The sequence below is a fragment of the Oncorhynchus clarkii genome, chromosome 33, assembly GCF_045791955.1.
Source record: "Oncorhynchus clarkii lewisi isolate Uvic-CL-2024 chromosome 33, UVic_Ocla_1.0, whole genome shotgun sequence".
NCBI lineage: Eukaryota > Metazoa > Chordata > Actinopteri > Salmoniformes > Salmonidae > Oncorhynchus > Oncorhynchus clarkii.
This window is the reverse complement of record NC_092179.1, coordinates 36,544,763-36,565,665: the sequence shown is the minus strand read 5'-3', so window position 1 is coordinate 36,565,665 and position 20,903 is coordinate 36,544,763. Positions and strand designations below refer to the sequence as shown.

At 45.1% G+C, this 20,903-nt stretch overlaps 1 protein-coding gene across 1 annotated transcript; it reads right to left on the bottom strand.

The window, feature by feature from the left end:
- Positions 1-257: 257 nt before the first annotated feature.
- On the bottom strand, positions 258-2,512 carry LOC139392831 (shaker-related potassium channel tsha2-like). Its single transcript, XM_071141118.1, has one exon. The coding sequence runs from the start codon at positions 1,747-1,749 to the stop codon at positions 277-279; it is 1,473 nt and encodes a 490-aa protein (XP_070997219.1). The 5' UTR covers positions 1,750-2,512; the 3' UTR covers positions 258-276.
- Positions 2,513-20,903: the final 18,391 nt, after the last annotated feature.

The following is a 20,903-nucleotide window of genomic DNA, read 5'->3' as shown; positions in this document are numbered from 1 at the left end:
AAGCGAAGAAGAGCTGTGCGCATAACGGAAGACTGTTTTCAGGTGAGATCACGAGTCACGTTTGGATTCATCCACCGTTATGATAATCTATTAAACATAATTCCTTCAGCATTAAGAGACGCCGGAAATAAGAGAGAGCCAAACCTTTACTCTAGCCAGAGCGCAGAATTGTTGATGTATGCTACTCACAGAAAGAAACGCATGGTTTCTCTGAATATCTTCAAGGCTATGCCTGTTTTTTTTTCCATTTCTGGGTATTTTCTGTTTGCTCTATTATCACACATTAGTGAGTTTCCCCGTGTACGCTTTGTGTGGGCTACAGTGCGCTTTGTGTGGGCTGCAATTGGTATATTTGATAGAATCAGCGTCCTCCGTGGCTATTAAGTCCGATTTGGAAAGCGATGATGGTTGGCTGTCACTGTTCTTTAATTCACCAAAAGACGGTTGCTGCTGCTGGCCACACGTCACGTGGGTGTATTGAAACTGCTCCTCGTGCTCGGTCTCCCGGTGATAGAAGTAGTTGAAGTTGGACACGATGACCGGGACCGGTAACGCGATGGTGAGCACACCGGCTATGGCGCACAGAGAGCCCACGATCTTTCCGCCGATGGTCACCGGGCACATGTCCCCGTAGCCAACGGTAGTCATGGAGACCACAGCCCACCAGAACGCGTCGGGGATCGAGCTGAAACCGGAGTCTGGATCGTCGGTTTCGGCGAAATAGACAGCGCTGGAGAAGAGGATGACTCCGATGAAGAGGAAGAAAATGAGCAGCCCCAACTCTCTCATACTGGCTTTGAGGGTTTGTCCCAATATCTGAAGCCCCTTGGAGTGTCTGGACAGCTTGAAGATCCTGAACACCCTGACCAGCCGGATGACCCTGAGGATGGCCAGAGACATGGCCTGCTGTCCGTTGCCTTGGTGTTCCGCCAACTCCAAGCCCAGGGTGATGAAATAGGGCATGATGGCCACAATGTCGATGGTGTTCATCATGTTTTTGAAAAAAGCAGGCTTGGAGGGGCAGGCTAGGAACCTGACGAACAACTCGAAGGAGAACCAGATGATACACAAGGTCTCCACTATGAAGAAAGGATCTGTGAATGGATTGGGCTTTTTAGAGCTGTTAGTTCCATTCAACGCCAGCTCAGTGTCCCAATGTTTCTCCTTTTCATCCCTAAACTCAGGCAGCGTCTCCAAACAGAAGATGACAATAGAAATTAAAATCACCAGAACAGAGACAATAGCAATCCCTCTGGCGGGTCCCGAACTCTCCGGGTATTCGAACAGAAGCCAGACCTGTCGTTGAAACTCATTATCTGGCAACGGTTTCTCCTCTTCTTTTATAAATCCCTCATCCTCCTTAAAATTCTCGATCACATCTTCTCCCAATTGGTAAAATTTGATCTCCTCCATAAATATGTCCAGGGGTACGTTGACGGGTCTCCGGAGGCGGCCGCCAGACTGGTAGTAGTAGAGGATGGCGTCGAAGCTGGGTCGGTTCCTGTCGAAGAAGTACTCGTTCCTCAGAGGGTCGAAGAAGCGCATTCTCTTCCTCGGATCCCCCAGTAAAGTGGTGGGGAAGTGAGCGAGCGTTTTCAGCTGGGTTTCAAAGAGCAGCCCGGAGATGTTAATGACCACGCGCTCACAGCACTCCTGGTCCGTCCGCTGATCCGCCGGGTCGAACACATCTTGGGACAGGGCTGTTAGTGCCACAGTCTCATCGTGGTTCTCCCTGGGCACTACTGTCATGTTTCTCCCCCAAAGGGCAACAGCTTCTGTCTCCAAAGACCCCGCTAGTGTCCGTGTCGTAATCCCCCCTCTTTACTCGTGCGTTTTTTTAGTCCTTCCGCGCTATTTTGTGACCAACAAGACCAAGCAGTCACTTGTGGAATGATGAGAAGGGCTCCGCTCTCTCTCTCTCTCTCTCTCTTTCTCTCTCTCTCGCTCTCGCTCTCTCTGTCTCCTCTCTGTGTCTCCTCTCGGTGTCCCTTCTCTGTCTCCTCTCTGTGTCTCCTCTCGGTGTCTCCTCTCGGTGTCTCTCTGTGTCTCTCTGTGTCTCCTCTCTCTCGGTGTCTCCTCTCTGTGTCTCCTCTCTGTGTCTCCTCTCTCTCGATGTCTCCTCTCTGTGTCTCCTCTCTGTGTTTCCTCTCTCTCGGTGTCTCCTCTCTGTGCCTCCTCTCTGTGCCTCCTCTCTATGTCTCCTCTCTGTGCCTCCTCTCTGTGTCTCCTCTCTGTGTCTCCTCTCTGTGTCTCCTCTCTGTGCCTCCTCTCTGTGTCACCTCTCTCTCGGTGTCTCCTCTCTGTGCCTCCTCTCGGTGTCTCCTCTCTGTGCCTCCTCTCTGTGTCTCCTCTCTGTGCCTCCTCTCGTTGTCTCCTCTCTCGTCTCTCGTCTCAGCCTGTTTGTCTACTGACGGTTCTATTCCTTCTCTCACATCTGAGGACGGGTTGTTTTTGTTTGTATTTTCCTCCCTGTACACAACAGCTTCTCCCATCCCTCCCCGTTGCACGCTGCTAGTCTGGACTATCGACTGTTACATTCACAGCATTTAAAATAGCAATGCCCTCCCCACGCTGACGTGTAGACGCTCTCTCACCCAAGAGAGAAAACACACATACATGCTTGGTGTCTGAATTGGATTCAACTGATATTTGAGTACATCTATTGACTGGAACCAATAAAATATGCAATTTGATATTTACATATTTCTACATTTATATTTATACTTATCCAGAAAGACTTACAGTTGGAGCATTGATCTTAACATAGCTAAGGGGTCACAGGCAGGGGGTCTAGGGGGTCACAGGCAGGGGGTCTAGGGGGTTACAGGCAGGGGGTCACAGGCAGGGGGTCTAGGGGGTCACAGGCAGGGGGTCTAGGGGGTCGCAGGCAGAGGGTCTAGGGGGTCGCAGGCAGGTGTTCTAGGGGGTAACAGGCAGGTGGTCTAGGGGGTCACAGGCAGGGGGTCTAGGGGGTCACAGGCAGGGGGTCTAGGGGGTTACAGGCAGGGGGTCACAGGCAGGGGGTCTAGGGGGTCACAGGCAGGGGTCACAGGCAGGTGGTCTAGGGGGTCACAAGCAGGTGGTCTATCAGGTCCTCCTGCTGTTCTGTAGGTAAACACCATGGTCTTGTAGTGGTAGGGGGGGGCAGGTCCTCCTGCTGTTCTGTAGGTAAACACCATGGTCTTGTAGTGGTAGGGAGGGGGAGGTCCTCCTGCTGTTCCGTAGGTAAACACCATGGTCTGGTAGTGGTAGGGAGGGACAGGTCCTCCTGCTGTTCTGTAGGTAAACACCATGGTCTGTTAGTGGTAGGGTGGGGGGCAGGTCCTCCTGCCAGGGGAGTGTGTGGAGGAGCAGGTCCTCCTGCCAGGGGAGTGTGTGGAGGAGCAGGTCCTCCTGCCAGTGGAGTGTGTGGAGGAGCAGGTCCTCCTGCCAGGGGAGTGTGTGGAGGAGCAGGTCCTCCTGCCAGGGGAGTGTGTTGAGGAGCAGGTCCTCCTGCCAGGGGAGTGTGTGGAGTGTGTGGAGGAGCATGTCCTCCTGCCATGAGAGTGTGTGGAGGAGCAGGTCCTCCTGCCAGGGGAGTGCTATTTGATCATTTAGCAGATTTAAATGTATTATTGATCTGGCGTTTGGAGTATTGTGTGTAATGGGTACTGATTATATACATGGTTCGGAAAACAGAAAAAAAGGAGAGAAACTGCAATGTCATGCAGCCACTATTCAGGTATCAGGATCACACTGACACTTCTCTCTCTCTCTGTTTCTCTCTGTCTCTGTCTCTCTCTCTCTCTCTCTCTCTCTCTCTCTGTCTCTCTCTCTCTGTCTCTCTCTCTCTCTCTCTCTCTCTCTCTCTCTCTCTCTCTCTCGCTCTCTCTCGCTCTCTCTCTGTCTCTCTCTGTCTCTCTCTCTCTCTCTCTCTATCTCTCTCTCTCTCGCTCTCTCTCGCTGTCTCTCTCTCTCTCTCTCGCTCTCTCTCTCTCTCTCTCTGTCTCTCTCTGTCTCTCTCTCTCTCGCTGTCTCTCTCTCTCTCTCTGTCTCTCTCTGTCTCTCTCTGTCTCTCTCTCTCTCTCTCTCTCTCTCTCTCTCTCTCTCTGTCTCAGCCACTATTCAGGTATCAGGATCACACTGACACTTCTCTCTCTCTCTCTGTCTCTCTCTATGTGTCTCTATCTCTCTCTGTCTCTCTCTCTCTCCATCTCTCTCTCTCTCACTTTTTCGTCTCTCTCTCATCTCTCTCTCGTCTCTCTCTCTTTCGTCTCTCTCGCTCGCTCTCTCTCTCTCTCTCGTCTCTCTCTCTCTCTCGTCTCTCACAAGTTGTGTGTCACTGCTTTCCAACTACCATAACTACCTACATAATGCACAGTGCATTGAGCCCACATAGTATGCACCATTTATTGTCCCTTAATATATAATAGAATGTAATGTAATGTAATATAATGAAAACCTGTTCTCTTGTTGTCAGGTCCTTGTGAACTCATTGAATGTGCGCTACACTTTTACAAACTGATGGCCAAACTTTTAATAAAACCAGCCATTGTTTTCCATGTTAGTTATTGGGGAATGAGTCACAACTATTCAACCTGAGCTTCCACGTCATTTTAAACGTGGCTCAAGATCTATAGATTATTCAGAATTTGCACAAAGCACAAGAACAAGAACAAGCACGGCATTGGAGGGAGCAGGGACTGGGCTGGACATGGGGAGGGAGAGAGAGAGAGAGGGAGAGAGGGAGAGAGAGAGAGAGAGAGAGAGAGAGAGAGAGAGAGAGGGAGGGAGGGAGAGAGAGAGAGAGAGAGAGAGAAGGACGGAGCAGGAGGGCAGCAGGGTGACGTCTGACTCCTAAAATAGCTGTCTTTCTCCCAGCCTCTGAAGGAAAGTTTATTTTCCCATGGAATGCCTGGGGGGGGGGGGGCGCTGGGGAGAGGGACAAGAGGTGATGACATCTAAATACCTCCATGCATGTCTACCGCGTGGTGTATTTAACACTTCTACTGTTGAATGGAGTGTTTCTGTTGGTGCTTTAGCTGGGACCTACAGTTACAATGTTACAGCATCAGAGCAACTTTACTCACTCAGTAAAATGGTTCTTTTCTTTTAGTCTCTTGGTAAGATATTTATATACATGTTTTATGGCTAGTAGATATGAAGAGTTCCATATGAGATATGTAGAGTTCCATATGAGATATGTAGAGTTCTACATGAGATATGTAGAGTTCCACATGAGATATGTAGAGTTCCATATGAGATATGTAGAGTTCCACATGAGATATGTAGAGTTCCATATGAGATATGTAGAGTTCCACATGAGATATGTAGAGTTCCATATGAGATATGTAGAGTTCCATATGAGATATGTAGAGTTCCACATGAGATATGTAGAGTTCCATATGAGATATGTAGAGTTCCATATGAGATATGTAGAGTTCCACATGAGATATGTAGAGTTCCATATGAGATATGTAGAGTTCCATATGAGATATGTAGAGTTCCACATGAGATATGTAGAGTTCCATATGAGATATGTAGAGTTCCATATGAGATATGTAGAGTTCCACATGAGATATGTAGAGTTCCACATGAGATATGTAGAGTACCACATGAGATATGTAGAGTTCCACATGAGATATGTAGAGTTCCACATGAGATATGTAGAGTTCCATATGAGATATGTAGAGTTCCATATGAGATATGTAGAGTTCCATATGAGATATGTAGAGTTCCATATGAGATATGTAGAGTTCCATATGAGATATGTAGAGTTCCATATGAGATATGTAGAGTTCCACATGAGATATGTAGAGTTCCATATGAGATATGTAGAGTTCCATATGAGATATGTAGAGTTCCATATGAGATATGTAGAGTTCCACATGAGATATGTAGAGTTCCATATGAGATATGAAGAGTTCCATATGAGATATGTAGAGTTCCACATGAGGTATGTAGAGTTCCACATGAGATATGTAGAGTTCCATATGAGATATGTAGAGTACCACATGAGATATGTAGAGTTCCACATGAGATATGTAGAGTTCCACATGAGATATGTAGAGTTCCATATGAGATATGTAGAGTTCCATATGAGATATGTAGAGTTCCATATGAGATATGTAGAGTTCCATATGAGATATGTAGAGTTCCATAGGAGATATGTAGAGTTCCATATGAGATATGTAGAGTTCCATATGAGATATGCAGAGTTCCACATGAGATATGTAGAGTTCCACATGAGATATGTAGAGTTCCATATGAGATATGTAGAGTTCCGTATGAGATATGAAGAGTTCCATATGATATATGTAGAGTTCCATATGAGATATGTAGAGTTCCACATGAGATATGTAGAGTTCCGTATGAGATATGAAGAGTTCCATATGAGATATGTAGAGTTCCATATGAGATATGTAGAGTTCCACATGAGATATGTAGAGTTCCATATGAGATATGTAGAGTTCCGTATGAGATATGAAGAGTTCCATATGAGATATGTAGAGTTCCATATGAGATATGAAGAGTTCCACATGAGATATGTAGAGTTCCATATGAGATATGTAGAGTTCCACATGAGATATGTAGAGTTCCATATGAGATATGTAGAGTTCCATATGAGATATGTAGAGTTCCACATGAGATATGTAGAGTTCCATATGAGATATGTGGAGTTCCATATGAGATATGTAGAGTTCCACATGAGATATGTAGAGTTCCATATGAGATATGTAGAGTTCCATATGAGATATGTAGAGTTCCACATGAGATATGTAGAGTTCCACATGAGATATGTAGAGTACCACATGAGATATGTAGAGTTCCACATGAGATATGTAGAGTTCCACATGAGATATGTAGAGTTCCATATGAGATATGTAGAGTTCCATATGAGATATGTAGAGTTCCATATGAGATATGTAGAGTTCCATATGAGATATGTAGAGTTCCACATGAGATATGTAGAGTTCCATATGAGATATGTAGAGTTCCATATGAGATATGTAGAGTTCCATATGAGATATGTAGAGTTCCACATGAGATATGTAGAGTTCCATATGAGATATGAAGAGTTCCATATGAGATATGTAGAGTTCCACATGAGGTATGTAGAGTTCCACATGAGATATGTAGAGTTCCATATGAGATATGTAGAGTACCACATGAGATATGTAGAGTTCCACATGAGATATGTAGAGTTCCACATGAGATATGTAGAGTTCCATATGAGATATGTAGAGTTCCATATGAGATATGTAGAGTTCCATATGAGATATGTAGAGTTCCATATGAGATATGTAGAGTTCCATAGGAGATATGTAGAGTTCCATATGAGATATGTAGAGTTCCATATGAGATATGCAGAGTTCCACATGAGATATGTAGAGTTCCACATGAGATATGTAGAGTTCCATATGAGATATGTAGAGTTCCGTATGAGATATGAAGAGTTCCATATGATATATGTAGAGTTCCATATGAGATATGTAGAGTTCCACATGAGATATGTAGAGTTCCGTATGAGATATGAAGAGTTCCATATGAGATATGTAGAGTTCCATATGAGATATGTAGAGTTCCATATGAGATATGTAGAGTTCCACATGAGATATGTAGAGTTCCATATGAGATATGTAGAGTTCCGTATGAGATATGAAGAGTTCCATATGAGATATGTAGAGTTCCATATGAGATATGAAGAGTTCCACATGAGATATGTAGAGTTCCACATGAGATATGTAGAGTTCCATATGAGATATGTAGAGTTCCATATGAGATATGTAGAGTTCCACATGAGATATGTAGAGTTCCATATGAGATATGTAGAGTTCCATATGAGATATGTAGAGTTCCACATGAGATATGTAGAGTTCCATATGAGTGATCCTAATACAGCAATAAGACAACTTAATTCAGAAAGTAAAAGTGTTTGCTCTTTTGGAATCCATTAGGATAAAATGTACTACTGCAGGTAGCCTAGTGGTTAGAGAAGCAAGGGTTCCAATCTCAGCTCAGATGGGTGCGGAGTGAGCAACCCTTGAGCAAGGCACTTAACCACCTATAATGGCTCCAAGGGTGTTGCACTGAGGCTAACCCAATGCCTCCAGCTCCCAGGAGTGTGTGTGTCTCGGGAAGTTGGGTTGTACATTGTGACTTGTTCAAACCGTAACTGCTGTCATTACCGTAGATTCAGACCTCTCGACATTTTCCACATTTAGATGCGTTACAGTCTTATTCTAAAATGGATTAAATGAATGTTTGTCCTCTTCAATCTACACACAATACCCCATAATGACATCACAATACCCCATAATGACATCACAATACCCCATAATGACATCCCAATACCCCATAATGACATCCCAATACCGCATAATGACATCACAATACCGCATAATGACATCACAATACCCCATAATGACATCACAATACCCCATAATGACATCACAATACCCCATAATGACATCACAATACCCCATAATGACATCCCAATACCCCATAATGACATCCCAATACCGCATAATGACATCACAATACCGCATAATGACATCACAATACCCCATAATGACATCACAATACCCCATAATGACATCACAATACCCCATAATGACATCACAATACCCCATAATGACCTGGTCTACCCAGACTGTAACTGCTGTCACTTGGTGACCTGGTCTACCCAGGCTGTAACTGCTGTCACAATGTTCTGCCTGGTGACCTGGTCTACCCAGACTGTACCAGCTGTCACTATGTTCTCCCTGGTCACCTGTTCTACCTAGGCTGTAACTGCTGTTGTCACTATGTTCTCCCTGGTCACCTGTTCTACCAAGGCTGTAACTGCTGTCACTATGTTCTCCCTGGTGAACTGTTCTACCCAGGCTGTACCTGCTGTTGTCACTATGTTCTCCCTGGTGACCAGTTATACCCAGACTGTAAATGCTGTCACTATGTTCTCCCTGATGACCTGTTCTACCCAGGCTGTAACTGCTGTCACTATTTTCTCCCTGGTGACCTGTTCTACCCAGGCTGTAACTGCTGTCACTGTGTTCTCCCTGGTGACCTGGTCTACCCAGACTGTACCTGCTGTCACTATGTTCTCCCTGGTGACCTGTTCTACCCAGACTGTAACTGCTGTCACTATGTTCTCCCTGTTGACCTGGTCTACCCAGGCTGTAACTGCTGTTGTCACTATGTTCTCCCCGGTGACCTGTTCTACCCAGGCTGTAACTGCTGTCACTATGTTCTCCCCTGGTGACCTGTTCTACCCAGGCTGTAAATGCTGTCACTATGTTCTCCCTGGTGACCTGTTCTACCCAGACTGTACCTGCTGTCACTATGTTCTCCCTGGTGACCTGTTCTACCCAGTCTGTAACTACTGTCACTATGTTCTCCCTGTTGACCTGTTCTACCCAGGCTGTATCTCCTGTCACTATGTTCTCCCTGGTGACCTGTTCTACCCAGACTGTAACTGCTGTCACTATGTTCTCCCTGTTGACCAGTTATACCCAGACTGTAACTCCTGTCACTATGTTCTCCTTGGTGACCTGTTCTACCCAGGCTGTAACTGCTGTCACTATGTTCTCCCCGGTGACCTGTTCTACCCAGGCTGTAACTGCTGTCACTATTTTCTCCCTGGTGACCTGTTCTACCCAGGCTGTAACTGCTGTCACTGTGTTCTCCCTGGTGACCTGGTCTACCCAGACTGTACCTGCTGTCACTATGTTCTCCCTGGTGACCTGTTCTACCCAGACTGTAACTGCTGTCACTATGTTCTCCCTGTTGACCTGGTCTACCCAGGCTGTAACTGCTGTTGTCACTATGTTCTCCCCGGTGACCTGTTCTACCCAGGCTGTAACTGCTGTCACTATGTTCTCCCCTGGTGACCTGTTCTACCCAGGCTGTAAATGCTGTCACTATGTTCTCCCTGGTGACCTGTTCTACCCAGACTGTACCTGCTGTCACTATGTTCTCCCTGGTGACCTGTTCTACCCAGTCTGTAACTACTGTCACTATGTTCTCCCTGTTGACCTGTTCTACCCAGGCTGTATCTCCTGTCACTATGTTCTCCCTGGTGACCTGTTCTACCCAGACTGTAACTGCTGTCACTATGTTCTCCCTGTTGACCAGTTATACCCAGACTGTAACTCCTGTCACTATGTTCTCCTTGGTGACCTGTTCTACCCAGGCTGTAACTGCTGTCACTATGTTCTCCCCGGTGACCTGTTCTACCCAGACTGTACCTGCTGTCACTATGTTCTCCCTGGTGACCTGTTCTACCCAGTCTGTAACTACTGTCACTATGTTCTCCCTGGTGACCTGTTCTACCCAGGCTGTATCTCCTGTCACTTTGTTCTCCCTGGTGACCTGTTCTACCCAGGCTGTAACTGCTGTTGTCACTATGTTCTCCCTGGTGCCCTGTTCTACCCAGGCTGTAACTGCTGTCACTATGTTCTCCCTGGTGACCTGTTCTACCCAGGCTGTAACTGCTGTCACTATGTTCTCCCTGGTGACCTGGTCTACCCAGACTGTAACTGCTGTCACTATGTTCTCCCCGGTGACCTGTTCTACCCAGACTGTACCTGCTATCACTATGTTCTCCCTGGTGCCCTGTTCTACCCAGGCTGTAACTGCTGTCACTATGTTCTCCCTGGTGACCTGTTCTACCCAGGCTGTAACTGCTGTCACTATGTTCTCCCTGGTGACCTGTTCTACCCAGTCTGTAACTACTGTCGCTATGTTCTCCCTGGGGACCTGTTCTACCCAGGCTGTACCTGCTGTCACTATGTTCAGGGTTATAGAAGGGTTAATGCAGGGTTATAACAGGGTTATAGCAGGGTTATAGCAGGGTTATAACAGGGTTATAACAGGGTTAATGCAGGGTTATAACAGGGTTATAGCAGGGTTAATGCAGGGTTATAACAGGGTTATAGCAGGGTTATAGTAGGGTTATAGTAGAGGTTATAACAGGGTTATAGCAGGGTTATAACAGGGTTATCGCAGGGTTATAGTAGGGTTATAACAGGGTTAATGCCACAGTTACAGCTGGATTTATACCATTTCATGTATGGTTTCATCTCTCACAAGCAATCTCAAACAATTTGTCTGTCAAAGTCTCTTCATGTATCTTCTCCTGTATGGTATAGCTTCTGATTTGGCAATAATCTAATGACTGTTATTTCAACATTTTATGTACATAAATAGTTTTCTGGTAAAAACGTTTGATGTGACCTGAGTTTACTACTGTCAGGATTACCTGTTCATTCCTCACCTGAGTTTACTACTGTCAGGATTACCTGTTCATTCCTCACCTGAGTTTACTACTGTCAGGATTACCTGTTCATTACTCACCTGAGTTTACTACTGTCAGGATTACCTGTTCATTCCTTACCTGAGTTTACTACTGTCAGGATTACCTGTTCATTCCTTACCTGAGTTTACTACTGTCAGGATTACCTGTTCATTCCTCACCTGAGTTTACTACTGTCAGGATTACCTGTTCATTCCTCACCTGAGTTTACTACTGTCAGGATTACCTGTTCATTCCTCACCTGAGTTTACTACTGTCAGGATTACCTGTTCATTCCTCACATGAGTTTACTACTGTCAGGATTACCTGTTCATTCCTCACCTGAGTCTACTACTGTCAGGATTACCTGTTCATTCCTCACCTGAGCTTACTACTGTCAGGATTACCTGTTCATTCCTCACCTGAGTTTACTACTGTCAGGATTACCTGTTCATTCCTCACCTGAGTTTACTACTGTCAGGATTACCTGTTCATTCCTCACCTGAGTTTACTACTGTCAGGATTACCTGTTCATTCCTCACCTGAGTTTACTACTGTCAGGATTACCTGTTCATTCCTCACCTGAGTCTACTACTGTCAGGATTACCTGTTCATTCCTCACCTGAGTTTACTACTGTCAGGATTACCTGTTCATTCCTCACCTGAGTTTACTACTGTCAGGATTACCTGTTCATTCCTCACCTGAGCTTACTACTGTCAGGATTACCTGTTCATTCCTCACCTGAGTTTACTACTGTCAGGATTACCTGTTCATTCCTCACCTGAGTTTACTCTAAACAAATCAAACCTTATTATCCACAACTTTAAATGTAATTTTTTAATATCTCTCTGTGAGGGACTAATTGCTTGCCTCATCCCTATGATCTTAGTATGGAATAAAGACCTTGCTTTATCTTTAATAAATCCTTGTGCTTCTGCTCAGGCTAAATCTTTAATTAAACTCATTCACTTTAATAGGTTTGTTAAAGACCTTTGTACTCCCTTCGTCTCTCTGCTATAAATATGAACAACTGAACGGATCAATGTAACGACTACTAGACGACTGTCCCATATAATCAAGGCGCAAAAAACCTTTTGGCATGTAAACATTCAGTTCCTGTAAATGTATTCAGTTCTTGTAAATGTATTCAGTTCTTGTAAATTGATTCAGTTCTTGTGAATTGATTATTGTATATTGATTCAGTTCTTGTAAATTGATTCAGTTCTTGTAAATTGATTCAGTTCTTGTGAATTGATTCAGTTCTTGTAAATTGATTCAGTTCTTGTAAATGACCAAGCAAATGTACTGAGTAAATAAGAATCAGTCAAATTCACAGTGTTGCTGTATGAACAGAGTTGTCAATTCTTGCTTTAAATATAACTCCCAGATTCTGGTTCTTTCTCAGTACCACTGTTGCTGTGTTGGCTTCTCTACCAGACAGGTAGTGTTGGTTTCTCTACCAGACAGGTAGTGTTGGTTTCTCTACCAGACAGGTAGTGTTGGTTTCTATACCAGACAGGTAGTGTTGGTTTCTATACCAGACAGGTACCAGACAGGTAGTGTTGGTTTCTCTACCAGACAGGTAGTGTTGGTTTCTCTACCAGACAGGTAGTGTTGGTTTCTATACCAGACAGGTAGTGTTGGTTTCTCTACCAGACAGGTAGTGTTGGTTTCTCTACCAGACAGGTAGTGTTGGTTTCTATACCAGACAGGTAGTGTTGGTTTCTCTACCAGACAGGTAGTGTTGGTTTCTATACCAGACAGGTAGTGTTGGTTTCTCTACCAGACAGGTAGTGTTGGTTTCTCTACCAGACAGGTAGTGTTGGTTTCTATACCAGACAGGTAGTGTTGGTTTCTCTACCAGACAGGTAGTGTTGGTTTCTATACCAGACAGGTAGTGTTGGTTTCTCTACCAGACAGGTACTAGACAGGTAGTGTTGGTTTCTCTACCAGACAGGTAGTGTTGGTTTCTCTACCAGACAGGTACCAGACAGGTAGTGTTGGTTTCTCTACCAGACAGGTAGTGTTGGTTTCTATACCAGACAGGTAGTGTTGGTTTCTCTACCAGACAGGTAGTGTTGGTTTCTCTACCAGACAGGTAGTGTTGGTTTCTATACCAGACAGGTAGTGTTGGTTTCTCTACCAGACAGGTAGTGTTGGTTTCTCTACCAGACAGGTAGTGTTGGTTTCTATACCAGACAGGTAGTGTTGGTTTCTCTACCAGACAGGTAGTGTTGGTTTCTATACCAGACAGGTAGTGTTGGTTTCTCTACCAGACAGGTAGTGTTGGTTTCTCTACCAGACAGGTAGTGTTGGTTTCTATACCAGACAGGTAGTGTTGGTTTCTATACCTGACAGGTAGTGTTGGTTTCTCTACCAGACAGGTAGTGTTGGTTTCTCTACCAGACAGGTAGTGTTGGTTTCTCTACCAGACAGGTACCAGACAGGTAGTGTTGGTTTCTCTACCAGACAGGTAGTGTTGGTTTCTATACCAGACAGGTAGTGTTGGTTTCTCTACCAGACAGGTAGTGTTGGTTTCTCTACCAGACAGGTAGTGTTGGTTTCTATACCAGACAGGTAGTGTTGGTTTCTATACCTGACAGGTAGTGTTGGTTTCTCTACCAGACAGGTAGTGTTGGTTTCTCTACCAGACAGGTAGTGTTGGTTTCTCTACCAGACAGGTAGTGTTGGTTTCTCTACCAGACAGGTAGTGTTGGTTTCTCTACCAGACAGGTAGTGTTGGTTTCTCTACCAGACAGGTAGTGTTGGTTTCTATACCAGACAGGTAGTGTTGGTTTCTATACCAGACAGGTAGTGTTGGTTTCTCTACCAGACAGGTACCAGACAGGTAGTGTTGGTTTCTATACTAGACAGGTAGTGTTGGTTTCTATACTAGACAGGTAGTGTTGGTTTCTATACCAGACAGGTAGTGTTGGTTTCTATACCAGACAGGTAGTGTTGGTTTCTATACCAGACAGGTAGTGTTGGTTTCTATACCAGACAGGTAGTGTTGGTTTCTATACCAGACAGGTAGTGTTGGTTTCTCTACCAGACAGGTACCAGACAGGTAGTGTTGGTTTCTCTACCAGACAGGTAGTGTTGGTTTCTCTACCAGACAGGTACCAGACAGGTAGTGTTGGTTTCTCTACCAGACAGGTAGTGTTGGTTTCTCTACCAGACAGGTAGTGTTGGTTTCTCTACCAGACAGGTACTAGACAGGTAGTGTTGGTTTCTATACTAGACAGGTAGTGTTGGTTTCTATACCAGACAGGTAGTGTTGGTTTCTATACCAGACAGGTAGTGTTGGTTTCTATACCAGAAAGGTAGTGTTGGTTTCTCTACCAGACAGGTAGTGTTGGTTTCTCTACCAGACAGGTAGTGTTGGTTTCTCTACCAGACAGGTAGTGTTGGTTTCTCTACCAGACAGGTAGTGTTGGTTTCTATACCAGACAGGTAGTGTTGGTTTCTATACCAGACAGGTAGTGTTGGTTTCTCTACCAGACAGGTAGTGTTGGTTTCTCTACCAGACAGGTACCAGACAGGTAGTGTTGGTTTCTCTACCAGAAAGGTAGTGTTGGTTTCTCTACCAGACAGGTAGTGTTGGTTTCTCTACCAGACAGGTACCAGACAGGTAGTGTTGGTTTCTCTACCAGACAGGTAGTGTTGGTTTCTCTACCAGACAGGTAGTGTTGGTTTCTATACCAGACAGGTAGTGTTGGTTTCTCTACCAGACAGGTAGTGTTGGTTTCTCTACCAGACAGGTAGTGTTGGTTTCTACACCAGACAGGTAGTGTTGGTTTCTATACCAGACAGGTAGTGTTGGTTTCTCTACCAGACAGGTACCAGACAGGTAGTGTTGGTTTCTATACCAGAAAGGTAGTGTTGGTTTCTATACCAGACAGGTAGTGTTGGTTTCTATACCAGACAGGTTGTGTTGGTTTCTCTACCAGACAGGTACCAGACAGGTAGTGTTGGTTTCTATACCAGACAGGTAGTGTTGGTTTCTATACCAGACAGGTAGTGTTGGTTTCTCTACCAGACAGGTAGTGTTGGTTTCTCTACCAGACAGGTAGTGTTGGTTTCTATACCAGACAGGTAGTGTTGGTATCTCTACCAGACAGGTACCAGACAGGTAGTGTTGGTTTCTCTACCAGACAGGTAGTGTTGGTTTCTCTACCAGACAGGTAGTGTTGGTTTCTCTACCAGACAGGTACCAGACAGGTAGTGTTGGTTTCTCTACCAGACAGGTACCAGACAGGTAGTGTTGGCTTCTATACCAGACAGGTACCAGACAGGTAGTGTTGGTTTCTATAACATACAGGTAGTGTTGGTTTCTCTACCAGACAGGTAGTGTTGGTTTCTCTACCAGACAGGTACTAGACAGGTAGTGTTGGTTTCTATACCAGACAGGTAGTGTTGGTTTCTCTACCAGACAGGTAGTGTTGGTTTCTATACCAGACAGGTAGTGTTGGTTTCTATACCAGACAGGTAGTGTTGGTTTCTCTACCAGACAGGTACTAGACAGGTAGTGTTGGTTTCTATAACAGACAGGTAGTGTTGGTTTCTCTACCAGACAGGTAGTGTTGGTTTCTATACCAGACAGGTAGTGTTGGTTTCTATACCAGACAGGTAGTGTTGGTTTCTCTACCAGACAGGTACCAGACAGGTAGTGTTGGTTTCTATACCAGACAGGTAGTGTTGGTTTCTATACCAGACAGGTAGTGTTGGTTTCTATACCAGACAGGTAGTGTTGGTTTCTCTACCAGACAGGTACCAGACAGGTAGTGTTGGTTTCTATACCAGACAGGTAGTGTTGGTTTCTATACCAGACAGGTAGTGTTGGTTTCTCTACCAGACAGGTAGTGTTGGCTTCTCTACCAGACAGGTAGTGTTGGTTTCTCTACCAGACAGGTAGTGTTGGTTTCTATACCAGACAGGTAGTGTTGGTTTCTCTACCAGACAGGTACCAGACAGGTAGTGTTGGTTTCTCTACCAGACAGGTAGTGTTGGTTTCTCTACCAGACAGGTAGTGTTGGTTTCTCTACCAGACAGGTAGTGTTGGTTTCTCTACCAGACAGGTAGTGTTGGTTTCTCTACCAGACAGGTAGTGTTGGTTTCTATACCAGACAGGTAGTGTTGGTTTCTCTACCAGACAGGTAGTGTTGGTTTCTCTACCAGACAGGTAGTGTTGGTTTCTATACCAGACAGGTAGTGTTGGTTTCTATACCTGACAGGTAGTGTTGGTTTCTCTACCAGACAGGTAGTGTTGGTTTCTCTACCAGACAGGTAGTGTTGGTTTCTCTACCAGACAGGTAGTGTTGGTTTCTCTACCAGACAGGTAGTGTTGGTTTCTCTACCAGACAGGTAGTGTTGGTTTCTCTACCAGACAGGTAGTGTTGGTTTCTATACCAGACAGGTAGTGTTGGTTTCTATACCAGACAGGTAGTGTTGGTTTCTCTACCAGACAGGTACCAGACAGGTAGTGTTGGTTTCTATACTAGACAGGTAGTGTTGGTTTCTATACTAGACAGGTAGTGTTGGTTTCTATACCAGACAGGTAGTGTTGGTTTCTATACCAGACAGGTAGTGTTGGTTTCTATACCAGACAGGTAGTGTTGGTTTCTATACCAGACAGGTAGTGTTGGTTTCTATACCAGACAGGTAGTGTTGGTTTCTCTACCAGACAGGTACCAGACAGGTAGTGTTGGTTTCTCTACCAGACAGGTAGTGTTGGTTTCTCTACCAGACAGGTACCAGACAGGTAGTGTTGGTTTCTCTACCAGACAGGTAGTGTTGGTTTCTCTACCAGACAGGTAGTGTTGGTTTCTCTACCAGACAGGTACTAGACAGGTAGTGTTGGTTTCTATACTAGACAGGTAGTGTTGGTTTCTATACCAGACAGGTAGTGTTGGTTTCTATACCAGACAGGTAGTGTTGGTTTCTATACCAGAAAGGTAGTGTTGGTTTCTCTACCAGACAGGTAGTGTTGGTTTCTCTACCAGACAGGTAGTGTTGGTTTCTCTACCAGACAGGTAGTGTTGGTTTCTCTACCAGACAGGTAGTGTTGGTTTCTATACCAGACAGGTAGTGTTGGTTTCTATACCAGACAGGTAGTGTTGGTTTCTCTACCAGACAGGTAGTGTTGGTTTCTCTACCAGACAGGTACCAGACAGGTAGTGTTGGTTTCTCTACCAGAAAGGTAGTGTTGGTTTCTCTACCAGACAGGTAGTGTTGGTTTCTCTACCAGACAGGTACCAGACAGGTAGTGTTGGTTTCTCTACCAGACAGGTAGTGTTGGTTTCTCTACCAGACAGGTAGTGTTGGTTTCTATACCAGACAGGTAGTGTTGGTTTCTCTACCAGACAGGTAGTGTTGGTTTCTCTACCAGACAGGTAGTGTTGGTTTCTACACCAGACAGGTAGTGTTGGTTTCTATACCAGACAGGTAGTGTTGGTTTCTCTACCAGACAGGTACCAGACAGGTAGTGTTGGTTTCTATACCAGAAAGGTAGTGTTGGTTTCTATACCAGACAGGTAGTGTTGGTTTCTATACCAGACAGGTTGTGTTGGTTTCTCTACCAGACAGGTACCAGACAGGTAGTGTTGGTTTCTATACCAGACAGGTAGTGTTGGTTTCTATACCAGACAGGTAGTGTTGGTTTCTCTACCAGACAGGTAGTGTTGGTTTCTCTACCAGACAGGTAGTGTTGGTTTCTATACCAGACAGGTAGTGTTGGTATCTCTACCAGACAGGTACCAGACAGGTAGTGTTGGTTTCTCTACCAGACAGGTAGTGTTGGTTTCTCTACCAGACAGGTAGTGTTGGTTTCTCTACCAGACAGGTACCAGACAGGTAGTGTTGGTTTCTCTACCAGACAGGTACCAGACAGGTAGTGTTGGCTTCTATACCAGACAGGTACCAGACAGGTAGTGTTGGTTTCTATAACATACAGGTAGTGTTGGTTTCTCTACCAGACAGGTAGTGTTGGTTTCTCTACCAGACAGGTACTAGACAGGTAGTGTTGGTTTCTATACCAGACAGGTAGTGTTGGTTTCTCTACCAGACAGGTAGTGTTGGTTTCTATACCAGACAGGTAGTGTTGGTTTCTATACCAGACAGGTAGTGTTGGTTTCTCTACCAGACAGGTACTAGACAGGTAGTGTTGGTTTCTATAACAGACAGGTAGTGTTGGTTTCTCTACCAGACAGGTAGTGTTGGTTTCTATACCAGACAGGTAGTGTTGGTTTCTATACCAGACAGGTAGTGTTGGTTTCTCTACCAGACAGGTACCAGACAGGTAGTGTTGGTTTCTATACCAGACAGGTAGTGTTGGTTTCTATACCAGACAGGTAGTGTTGGTTTCTATACCAGACAGGTAGTGTTGGTTTCTCTACCAGACAGGTACCAGACAGGTAGTGTTGGTTTCTATACCAGACAGGTAGTGTTGGTTTCTATACCAGACAGGTAGTGTTGGTTTCTCTACCAGACAGGTAGTGTTGGCTTCTCTACCAGACAGGTAGTGTTGGTTTCTCTACCAGACAGGTAGTGTTGGTTTCTATACCAGACAGGTAGTGTTGGTTTCTCTACCAGACAGGTACCAGACAGGTAGTGTTGGTTTCTCTACCAGACAGGTAGTGTTGGTTTCTCTACCAGACAGGTAGTGTTGGTTTCTCTACCAGACAGGTAGTGTTGGTTTCTCTACCAGACAGGTAGTGTTGGTTTCTCTACCAGACAGGTAGTGTTGGTTTCTCTACCAGACAGGTACCAGACAGGTAGTGTTGGTTTCTCTACCAGACAGGTAGTGTTGGTTTCTCTACCAGACAGGTAGTGTTGGTTTCTCTACCAGACAGGTAGTGTTGGTTTCTCTACCAGACAGGTAGTGTTGGTTTCTCTACCAGACAGGTAGTGTTGGTTTCTCTACCAGACAGGTAGTGTTGGTTTCTCTACCAGACAGGCAGTGTTGGCTTCTATACCAGACAGGTACCAGACAGGTAGTGTTGGTTTCTATAACATACAGGTAGTGTTGGTTTCTCTACCAGACAGGTACCAGACAGGTAGTGTTGGTTTCTCTACCAGACAGGTACTAGACAGGTAGTGTTGGTTTCTATAACAGACAGGTAGTGTTGGTTTCTCTACCAGACAGGTACTAGACAGGTAGTGTTGGTTTCTATAACAGACAGGTAGTGTTGGTTTCTCTACCAGACAGGTAGTGTTGGTTTCTCTACCAGACAGGTACTAGACAGGTAGTGTTGGTTTCTATACCAGACAGGTAGTGTTGGTTTCTATACCAGACAGGTAGTGTTGGTTTCTATACCAGACAGGTAGTGTTGGTTTCTCTACCAGACAGGTAGTGTTGGTTTCTCTACCAGACAGGTACTAGACAGGTAGTGTTGGTTTCTCTACCAGACAGGTACTAGACAGGTAGTGTTGGTTTCTATAACAGACAGGTAGTGTTGGTTTCTCTACCAGACAGGTAGTGTTGGTTTCTCTACCAGACAGGTACTAGACAGGTAGTGTTGGTTTCTATACCAGACAGGTAGTGTTGGTTTCTATACCAGACAGGTAGTGTTGGTTTCTATACCAGACAGGTAGTGTTGGTTTCTATACCAGACAGGTAGTGTTGGTTTCTCTACCAGACAGGTAGTGTTGGTTTCTCTACCAGACAGGTAGTGTTGGTTTCTCTACCAGACAGGTAGTGTTGGTTTCTCTACCAGACAGGTAGTGTTGGTTTCTATACCAGACAGGTAGTGTTGGTTTCTCTACCAGACAGGTACCAGACAGGTTGTGTTGGTTTCTATACCAGACAGGTAGTGTTGGTTTCTCTACCAGACAGGTACTAGACAGGTAGTGTTGGTTTCTATAACATACAGGTAGTGTTTTCTCAGAGGTTACTCTAAACATGGATCTGAGTCAGGGAGAAGAGAAGTGGAGTGCTGTGGTGGAACACTGGAGATGCAGATGGATCAGTCAGCACAGCTTGGCTTGTACGAGCCAGAACGGCTCATAGGAGCAGGAGCCTATCTTTGTCATGTGAGGCAGCTTGTACGAGCCAGAACGGCTCATAGGAGCGGGAGCCAATCTTTGTCATGTGAGGCAGCATGATGTACTAGTACACGCCCTGGACAGGACGCCAAGTGTCAAGCAGAGACGCATTGGGTCCCATTTTTACGGTGTTTGATATGACTCGGCTAGGGGATCGAACTCCCAACCTTCACGATCTCAGGGCGGACACTCTAACCACAAGGCTCTAACCACAAGGCCTCGACAAGCTAGAAGAGGTGATCACATGAACTTACCCAGTCACAACACAGCTAGTTACTATATGTTATATGTTACTATTGTGGGGTATGTAGATGTGGTGGAGCAGCAGTGTCCTAGGGCTGCTGGTCTTATTGTGGGGTATGTAGATGTGGTGGGGCGGCAGGTTTAAGGGGGGAGAAGAGGGATGTGGCTCATCATGCATTACCCAGAAGGCACAGTGTCACACGGAGTGATTTGTAATTACCGTAAAGCTATTTCTGACGGCAGGTTTGAGCTCAATAAATTGTCACCTTGGGAGATCACTGTCATTTTAGAGTCACTGAATATCATGAAATTGATTTATACGGATGGTCTCTATACATTAAACAT

Excerpts from the sequence above, each read along its gene's own strand:
- LOC139392831 (XM_071141118.1), bottom strand. The coding sequence starts at position 1,749 with ATGACAGTAGTGCCCAGGGAGAACCACGATGAGACTGTGGCACTAACA.